This window comes from Sinohyriopsis cumingii, chromosome 6 (genome assembly GCF_028554795.1).
Source record: "Sinohyriopsis cumingii isolate HCF-2022 chromosome 6, ASM2855479v2, whole genome shotgun sequence".
Classification (NCBI taxonomy): domain Eukaryota; kingdom Metazoa; phylum Mollusca; class Bivalvia; order Unionida; family Unionidae; genus Sinohyriopsis; species Sinohyriopsis cumingii.
In genome coordinates, this window is record NC_142966.1 from 87,319,983 (window position 1) to 87,331,177 (window position 11,195).

The 11,195-nt window shown below is 32.0% G+C and overlaps 1 protein-coding gene across 1 annotated transcript in view; it reads left to right on the plus strand.

The window, feature by feature from the left end:
- LOC149797387 (sodium/glucose cotransporter 4-like) overlaps nt 1-11,195 on the plus strand; it is a 45,199-nt gene that overhangs the window by 33,033 nt on the left and 971 nt on the right. The window contains exons 4-8 of the mRNA XM_089960752.1: nt 87-146; nt 785-889; nt 3,136-3,241; nt 5,421-5,501; nt 11,176-11,190. Coding sequence (XP_089816878.1) covers nt 87-146; nt 785-889; nt 3,136-3,241; nt 5,421-5,501; nt 11,176-11,190 — 367 coding nt within the window. The remainder of the gene's footprint in view (nt 1-86; nt 147-784; nt 890-3,135; nt 3,242-5,420; nt 5,502-11,175; nt 11,191-11,195) is intronic.

Genomic DNA, 11,195 nt, shown 5'->3' on the forward strand with positions numbered 1-11,195 from the left:
GATGTGCACATATTGTATTTATCATGATATATTTCTTGAGATTGTATTTTATATGATAGCGTTAACTTTCTTGGTCATCTTTTTAGGCAGTATATTTCCTGATTATGTTGGGATGGTTGTTTGTTCCTGTCTACGTTGCTTGTGGGGTAAGCATTATTCTGCAAAATGTTTGATTTTGAAAACCTTTACCCTGTACGTGTGTGTGTGTGTGTGTGTGTGTGTGTGTGAGAGAGAGAGAGAGAGAGAGAGAGATATGGGTGTTTGTGTGTCGGCGGGCTAACCAATCAGAGTGGTTTTATCATTGTTAAGCTTTTAAGAATAATCTGTTTAATACCTGGTACATAGTTTATAGTAACACAGTATTTAAAATCTGACCACGAGGCCATCTTGCTAAAAAGAGAAGACAGTTAAATTCAATCATAAGGTGTATTTACACCACGAAGTAAGATATTGACGTGTCAGAAAACTATCTGACAGCTGCATCTAAAGCATTAATCAGTCTGACTGTTTCCATATGCTGAATATTTTAGTGTCCTGAGAACTTTAGATGTAAACTATGCTTCCCTTCCCTTCCATTTCGCCAGTAACCTCATTTTGGGGGCATTTTTTCATCTTCAAGTCCTTGATGGCCAGAAAAAAATTAATCAAAATTATTCTCCATCAAGGTAAGGTCAGCTGGAAATTTCCTATTTCGTTCTTTTTTGTATAATGTCAGTCTTCCATTAAAGAGAATTAGATATTATTTTTAATACAAGTGACCCTTTTAACTTGAAAATATTTGTAGGCTTACACTATGCCAGAATATCTCCGGAAGCGGTTTGGAGGTCGTCGAATACGAATTTATTCTTCGGTGCTAGCTCTGGTGGAATACATTCTTACGAATATTTCAGTGAGTATTATTACTACAATACACCTTCCTTACGAATGACCGTTGAAATTACCTGTACAAATATCAGTGTTTATTGAGTACTTTTTGTGTGGAAATTTTAGAGAGACATCAAGACCCACACACACACACACCAAAAAAAAAAAAAAAAATAAGGATCACACCGATGCTTGAAATTCATGATAGTCGAAGAGCCATACATCTTGATATCAAAACTGAATTCGGAATAAGCAAGTCTAGTTACATGTTTAATACCAAATTACCTTGAATGTAATACGAATGATCCAAGCAAAACTTTTTCTCAGGACACGTCGTCCTAAAAATGAATTATAGATATATAAAGTATAAAATAAACAAGACCATCACGTAGGATGTATGACCGGTTTCGCTTTATTGCTTCATCAGACTGAATTCAGACTGGTTTCAATATTATTGCTTACGTCATTATATATATTTTGTTTCTAAGTGATCAATTATGTAAACAATGACATAAACAAAATAACGAATAATTGACAAGGAAATATACATATATAACACATATTCATGATATTTTAATACATAAAAATACTTAATACATATATCTCTACTGATAACTATCTCAAAAAAAATATCAATGAATAGAGATAAACAGTTTTATTAATATTTTTATTACGTATAATGCACATTTAAAGTATTATTCCTTGATATATCATTGACGAATGTTCAATATTTCATCAGAACTCAATGTATATAATAAAACATTATGGTGTTCATGCTACTTATAATCAAGTATTTTATAAGTAATTAATCATAATATATTGAGAATTAATTTTAAATGCCCTTTCATTTTAAAGAATTAGTAAACATTTTTTTTATGATATTAGTTTATACTTTCACTAGTGAAGTTATTATGTAAATTAGAATATTATAAAAATATTCTTAAATAATTGTAAATAGGGGACAGTAATATATATATATATAAATTAGATTAATGAATGTCGTATAGTGTTTTGGAATTTAGATCTTTTAAATATCCCGTATTAAGACGGTGAATCCAGTAGATTTGCTTTAGCAGACGTTCCATCTCAGAATCAGCTATAATAATAGGTTGAAAAGAGAAATCTTGCACAGTATGGGAACTCTTGTTAAAATGTGCGACAACATGAGACGAAAATGATTGATCGATATAAAAAAAATTTATGTCTGATCTACGTTGGTTCATACGTTTAGATATTTGTTGACTGGTTTGTCCAATATATTGGATGCCACATTTTTTGCATGTGATCAAATAAATAACATTTGATGTTGCACAATTAGTATCACAACGCATATTAAAAGTTTATTTCAATACGAAATACGTAATAATGCATTACTATTGAAAGAAGTATTTTCATTATTGAAAGAATATTGCGAACACCTAGATCTATTACACTTTGTTGATGATCCCTTTTAAGATGATGTTTTTTTTTCTAGTTTAGAATTAATTAGGGAATCTGTAAGATTTTTAGTCCTTTTATAAGCAAATGTGGGTTTGCTTTCGTATAGCGATTTAACACTGTTGATATTACATATAGTAGGCAAACATGGATTATATTCAATAACAAAACGAATGATTTTGTCATGTCTGCTTTTGATTTTACATTGTAAAGATTCAAGTTGTGTAAGAGAAGATACTTTTTGGAAAGCAGTATTAATGACGTCAATAGGGTAATTTCTATTTACAAAATGATGACCTAAATACGTCAAAGATGATTTAAAAACAGTGTCATCCGAAATAATTCTTCTCTATCTTTTTGCTTGACTATATGGCATCCCGTTTTTACATGATTTAGGATGGGATGAAGAATATTAAACATATTGATGAATATTCGTGTTTTTAGCATGAACCATGGTATTGATGTCATTACTATCGTTTTTCACAATCTCTTCGTCCAAAAATGATACTTTAGTTTTAGACATATTAAATGTAAATTTTATTGTTGGATGTAAGTTGTTTAAACTGTCTATAAAATATTAAAGGTGTGCAGGTGTTCTAATGAATAAGTTCAAATCATAAAGTTACTGTCTAAAAATCTTAGCGTAGCGTTTAACTTATGTGACTTGTTCGCGCATGCGCGTATAAAAACAATCACGAATGTTCACAGTATACGCGTTGAGTACATCACTATACTTGATAATTGTGTTTGTGACATAATCTTTGCACAGATGCCCTATTGGCATGTTAGATTGAAAAAAAAAATAGCGCAGTCTTATTAGTTTTGTTCTTGCAGATTGAGATATATTCAGGGGCGATTTTTATGAGGCTTATTCTGGGATGGAATCTATATCTTTGTGTAACCATCATACTGGCTATAACAGCGTTATACACTGTGGCAGGTAAGTGAAACGCTTTATGTATCGTACTTTTCCGTCCTTCTTTGTAGCTCTCACAGAAATTAAGACAGATGTAAAATACAAATATTTCAATAAAAGGAAACACAAATTAAAGGCCGCAGTGAAATGTACGTTCAAACAGGAAGAAAATAAGCTTGTATGACAATTGTACTTTTCAGTTGTTGTGAATTATCAATATTTAAGAGTAACCTTTATTTCACTCACTTTTAAATTCCGTATTTAATTATATGAATAGATGAGATTGGATAAAATATTTACTCTTCCATTATTGTCATTTGCCATTTCTAAAAGTTGACATTTCATATGCCAATGGAAAACCCCATATGTAATCACTTTTTGCGTCAGTGATAAAAATCACAGTTTTTTTAAAAAAAAACAATGTGTTGTTTATAATTGCATTTGATATTCATCTTCGTTCAGATAACCTTGCTTAAAACAGCCTTTTTTATTTAACAAAATTGTTGTTTATAATTGTATTTACAATTCGTTTTCGTTCAGATATTCTTGCTTAAAACAGCTTTTAAAAAGTAATTTGTTGTTTATAATTGTATTTGCTATTCATCTACGTTCATATAATCTTGCTTAAAACAGCTTAAAAAATGTGTTGTTTATAATTGTATTTACTATTCATTTTCGTTCAGATAACCTTGCTTAAAACAGCTTTCAAATTTTTTTTGTTCATAATTGTAATTACTGTTCATTTTGGTTTATATATCTTTGTTTAAAACAGCTTTTAAAAATAATTCGTTGTTTACAATTGTATTAACTGTTCATTTTAATTTATATATCCTTGCTTAAAACAGCTTTTAAAAGTAATTAATTGTTTATAATTGTATTTACTGTTCATTTTGATTCAGATATCCTTGCTTAAAACAGCTTTAAAAAATAATTAGTTGTTTATACTTGTATTTATTGTTCATTTACGTTCATATATCCCTGCTTAAAACGGTTTCTTGTCCTTCCTCTAGTGTTTGGCCATTCACTACTTACACTCTATGGAAATTACATACGATTTCGGAAATATATATCCTCCCCATTCTGGATACGGATGTGTAGATTTTTGTATCGTAAATATTATCAGTTGAAAACTGACAATAACAGATCTCATAAATTTTGAAAATGTAATTTTTAATGAAATACTCATTGTTGTCAGTTAATACCATTTCAAGAAGGGAAGCAGCGTTAATAACACTTAGAGAGTGTGCTCTTGTAAATGAAAATGCTTCATTGTGTCTTTTAAGTAAATAGAGTAAAGCGATATTAACACAAATAACTTGCCATTGTTTGTGTATCTCTCATGCACATTATTAGACTCTTGCAAATGACTAATTGTACGCTAACCATGGCGTATAGGACCAGTTGTACGCTATTCATGTTGCATAGGACTAATTGTATGCTATCTTTGTTTTATATGACTAATTACACGCTAGCCATATCCTATAGGACTCATTGTACGCTATCCATGTTATATAGGAGTAATTGTACGATATCCATATTATATAGGACTCATTGTACGATATCCATATTATATAGGACTAATTGTACGCTAGCCATATTATATAGGACTAATTGTACGTTATCCATATTATATATGACTAATTGTACAATATCCATGCCGTATAGGACTTATTGTACGCTAGCCATATTGTATAGGACTAGTTGTACGTTATCCATATGATATATGACCAATTGTACAATATCCATGCTGTATAGGACTTATTGTACGCTAGCCATGTTGTATAGGACTAATTGAATGCTAGCCATGTCCTATAGGACTAACTGTACGCTATCCGTGTTATATAGGATTTATTGTACACTAGTCATGTCGTATTTTCGGCATGGCTTCTTCCTCTCATTGCCTAACACAACTGATGAAAACGTGTCTGCAGATCATTGAAAGTGGGCTTAATCCAACAAAACGTATCGGCAAATCGCTGAAAGTGGGCTTAACCCAACTGAACATTGATAGTAGGCTTAGCTCAACCAAACCAGACAAATAAAAATTATTGTTTTACATCTTTGATTTACTCTAAATATTGTAGTATTTAAGTTAACTAGAAACTATTGGTTAATATTTTTCCCTTCATCTCTTTTGAACGGAAAACATACAAACGCAAACACAAAGAGGTGTTTACCGATCAAATTATACATTTTTTTCCAGGCGGGCTGGCTTCAGTTATCTACACAGATACTCTGCAAGCCGTCATACTGATTATCGGCGCTGTTGTTGTCACCTCTATGTGTAAGTGTATAATTTGGATTTTAGATTCCGATGAATAATATATGTCATTTTACAAAGCACTTTTTTTTTGCATTTGCCAAGAAAAACAATGGATTATATCGATATGTTTCGTTACATATATGAACACACTGGATGATAACGGTATGTTTCTTTACATAAATAAGCACAATGGATAATAACGATATGTTTCATTACATAAATAAACACAGTGGATGATATCGATATGTTTCGTTACATATATGAACACAGTGGATGATATCGATCTGTTTCATTACATATATGAATACACTGGATGATAACGGTATGTCTCTTTGCATATATGAACACAATGGATGATAACGGTATGTTTCTTTGCATATATGAACACAATGGATGATATCGATATGTTTCATTATCTGAACACAATGGATGATATCGCTATGCTTCATTACATATATGAAAACAATGGATGATACCGATGTGTTTCATTACATATATGAACACAATGTATGATACTGATATGTTTCATTACAATATGAACACAATGGATGATACTGATATGTTTCATTATCTGAACACACTGGATGATAACGGTATGTTTCTTTATATATATGAACACAATGGATGATATTGATATGTTCCATTACATATATGAACACAATGTATTATATTGATATGTTTCATTACAAATATGAACACAATGGATGATATCGATATGTTTCATTACATATATGAACACAATGGATGATATCGGTGTGTTTCATTACATATATGAATATTATTTTGCTGTTGTCATTGATTGATATCGTCGGACTGTGTTTGTTGTTATAATTGTTCCTGTGGTGGTAATATTTAATTTTGTTGTATTTGTGTGACATTCTTTGCATGTGATGAGTCAAAAGTGCAAATGCACGACCTCTCCACTAGTCCATTGCATAAGAAATGTTCATGGAAAGTATCCGTATAACATTATTCAGGTCAGTATTTTGTAATCAGAGAAGAATATAAAAAGGATGTGCAGAATTTCTTTCATCTTCTCAGGGAGATGGACAGAATTGGTGTGATGCGTCGCCGCGAATGATGCAGTGTTCTGCATCTAATAATGTATTATTACAAATGGATTTACTAATTGACAGAGTTGATTTTACATAAACCTTAATAATTTCATACCTTTCCTTGATACGATAACGCAAACAGTATTCATTCATCTCCCATCAAGCTTTCAAGGCCCTTTAAAAGTTAAAACTGTCGGTTTATCTTTGCATGTGTGTCCAACATAAATCTTTACATAACACACTTCCTTTCCTTCATCTAAGGCTTTCATCCACTTCCTTGTCGTAGAGATAAGTACAGTCGCACTAGAATCTTTCCGAAAGCCGGAATGATGTTCATGAAATAGACTGTGATCGTTGAGATAGTTTATCAAAGAACTTTGTACACGCGTTTTTAGTAATTCGGAATGGGATGGAATAATTTATATTGGTCTACAGTTGTTTACATCTTGTTTTGATCCGCAATATATAGTGCTGTTACTTTGGCAGTTTTCCAGGAATGGAGAAATCGAATTGCTCTCAAATTTTGACGACATAGAGAGGTAAACCTATCAGCTATGGAAGATGCACATGCCTTAAGAAGTCGTGGGCCTATCATGCCAAATCCTATAGATTTAGAAATATCCGTGCATTTTAGGTAATTCAAAACAAACTAGGAACTTATTCCAGGGATTTCAAATTTAGGATCAATTAGAAGTTTGTGGAACACAAAAACAGTTTAGTTCTGAATGACCAGAGTTTAAATTATTTTCTGTAATTTTATAGACAATATTTACAAAGAATTCATTGAAACTATATTCATCGTTATATGTTTCATACAAATGGTATGGGATGATATGTCGGTCTTATTTGTTTTTTAATTTCCTGCTGCAAATTCCTTAAATATTTCATGTATTTTCGGGGTTGTCTTTGCTTGTTAAATCATTTTGTTGTTCCTCTTTGCTTGTTTAAATCGTTTGCTTATTTTATTTCTCCAGATTTGTATTCATCTTCATTACCTACATATTTCATGTGATCTTTCTTTTCCATACATAGTATCTAACATTTCTGTGGTGGTCCAGCCAGGTTGATGATCATACTTAACTCTTTGTGAAATCAAAGGTGCATGTGTATTGAAAACGTCCAAAACTAGAGCAGACGAAATGCTTAAATATCTTCAGTGTCATTAAAAATGTTGATACCATCCCAGGGTATTTGCTATAAATCCTATACGAAATTATTGAAAGTTTTCGACCACCTGCATCTGGTAGATTTATGAACATTCGTTTTTCCTACATTGTTACTATGTCTTTGTTTTTTGAAAAATTGCAAATTGTTCGCTTAAACCAATTTTGGAAACAAAAGTGATTGAAACATTTTCTTTCGCATTTGTGTTTATATGATCTATAATTGTTTTTGAATTGGATATTGCCCAAGTGGGAGCACCAACTAATTGCAAAATTCCAAAAGGTTCAACACAATCCAACAAACATTCGTTTAGTTTTTGTTATTTGAGGAGGTCACCTAACATGTAAAATTATTTATCTTAATTTATAACTTTCTTTATCTGAAATTTAAAATCTTTATCCCAGTCAACATTTAAGGATGGATGCATAGATACGAAACCCACTTGATAGGGTTTGGCTTTTTCTGGAGTGATCTGAATCTATATTGATTCAAAGTCTTTACATTCAAGATCCAAGCTCCTTTTGTAAACTGTTCTAATTTTGATGTACACGATGATCCCCTCCCCCAACATTCTGCATTCCTGTCTCTGCAAACGGCTTTATCATGTTGATCAATGCAGCAAAATTATCAGTTTGACTTTTTTTCAATCAATTTCTAATATGCCAAGCAAATATACTTTATTATCTGGAGACGTTAACATGAGTTTAACTTTATCCATTTCCATCTGATGTCTTGAATATATATATATATATATATATATATATATATATATATATATATATATATATATATATATATATATATATATATTATTTATACTGACACTTTTCCCAGAAATTTATAAATTTATAATTGTAAAATTAACAGGATTGCAATGACTATCGAGGAAACATAACTATTTTTACAAACATTTTACGTTATTTGCTTTGTTTTTACATGCATTAACATCGCTTGCATTTCTGTCATTGTTATTCTTTTTTATATTGTCGGACCCATTCTCATGCATAGCTTGTTTCTTGGTCCTGTGTGATTTGATATTTACAGTCTGTTTATTCCTGGTATAAATGCTGTCCACTTGTGTTGTCATATTTACTGTTAGAAGAATACTTACATTCTACACATATGTTGGATGCATTCACATACAGAAGTTAAAATGTTGAATTTGCTTACATAAGCGTGATGTGGATTTACCAGTCAGCTTTTGTAAATTATCAGTTGACAAGAGTCTGGTATATAGCTACTTGCACCACTGATGGAAACGACAGTAACGTCATCATTGCTTGTGTCCTATTGACCCGAGTAATGAACTTTGGCTTGTGGTCTTCCTCGAAATATACCCAACATCTAAACCCTTAACCCGTAATCCTCTGCCTACAGTCAGCAACATCATGGTTTATTTGACCACACAGATTACATCTTTGATTTATCCATAACATAATATTGGAACTGTTTACTTTTGTTCACAAAGTTTTGACTTTGTTATAAGTTTCTGATTTCTTCTTCTGAAAGTGATATCACTGTGACTGTTCACAGCTGTGATAACTTCATTTATATTTTTGACAAGTTGTTCTACTCCATGATATAAAAGGAGAATTAGGTCATTTTTATCATAAAGTCTCTTGTCTATATGGCCATCTTGGGTAATGAAATTCTGCTAGCTGTAGACCAATTGACAGGTCCATTATTAGTCATCTGATGGATTTATTTGTATCCCATACATCACAATCTTAAAGTGGTACCATTTCACACAGAACTATTTTGCATTTAGGATTTTGAATATGTATATGTTTCAGAATATGATCCTGTATTATTTCAGCCATTTCCAGGTCATAATCTCTTTGCGATGCATTATTTTCTCCAATGTATACGACAACGGCGGAAAGGTTTCGAAGATTATAAAGCTTAATCGCAGCATGTATGGTTTGTACAGTAGCACCTGATACTGCATATGTTTTTCATTCTGTTTCAATCCTACGGCATTTACTCCATGTAGAATGGAGCACCCTTTTATGAGTACCTTTTTCTTTGGTGCTTGAGATCCTACTTTGTTTACAAATGAGCCAGATTGTGTTTGATGCTTCACCACATTCTTGTGTATTACTTACATTGGCATGTGGCAGTTCTTCCTGTATGCTGACTACACTATATATTTGTGTACAGGACTTGGTAATGGGTACAGTCTGTGTTGCCTGTGAACGTCTCACTCCAGCATTAGTCTGACTAAACCCAGACCTAGTTTCGATTTTTTCCATTTAAATGTGGATCAACTTATCTCTCCAACTAATTTTTCTTTTGACGTTTGTTCTCTTTTCTACTTGAATATGAAGTCCACTGATAATACTCGTTAACATATTAGTGTCACAACCAACTTATACTGTTTGGCCTGGTGCTGGATTTACTGGAGTATTGTCTTTTGACACTTGGCCCTCCTGTGCCCCAAATGTAGGTATTAGGTCACAGCTGGTTTTCATGGTCACTATCTGTAATGTATCTTTCAAATCCATCATATCTGATAGATCCCAGCCGCTTTTCATATATAGCATCAGATGATTTGGGCATCTCTGACAGTATACTACCATTTACAAAGTTATGATCTAAAAATAAACTGGGTGCCATTTTAAAGACGAGTTTGGTTTTCCAAACTTTAGCCCCTTTTCCCTTAACTTTTAATCACTTTTCTTTTTCACTAAAGTACAGAGTACATTTTTAACAATAGCATATGTTGATACTATAAATCTGTCTAGAACTTTGTCTTTTGTTTTAAATTTCTGCACTGTCACTTCTAAAATTGTTTGTAGAAACATAAAGATGTGAATGTTATCAAGATCTGGGAGTAATATTTGTCTTTAACTGAGTCGATTATTATTTCTAATGGATCATCCCTGGGAGAGAATCCCTCAAAAGCTGAGCTAATATTACAACCACTTGCATCCAGGCAAGAATATGATGTTGACATCGACTGAGTTGATTTGTCCTCCGTCTTGTGAGTCATACTTACTTTAGCAACCTATAAACTAACCACATTATTCACGGGAAATAAAATAAACACATGCTAGATATATCACAGCACAAATATTAGATATAGGAAGAACATTTTGGAAGTACTTACAATTAGATTTAGTCTCCTTGGTTACCCCTTTATTTACAATATCAAGTTACTAGTGGCCATCCATTTTGGTCCTCCAGTCTTGTAAGAATTCCAGCAAAAAGTTTAATTCTATCATAAATACAGAAAATTCCAGACCCCTTTAGGGAGAAAACTGTTTACACATGAACATGTTCATTTGGAAAATATTATTTGGTTGAAAACATTCACCATTTTGTACAGGCAATAGATTTCATATGTCAAATATTTGGAGACCTACATTGGCTGTCATGCAGTCAGTACGCCATCGTGTAACATTCTTTCTAGCTAGTTTATTTTCTCTTGATAGGCTTATAGAACAAACCGTATTTATAGATTCATACTTTTACAGCATTTATTCAAGTTGGCGGA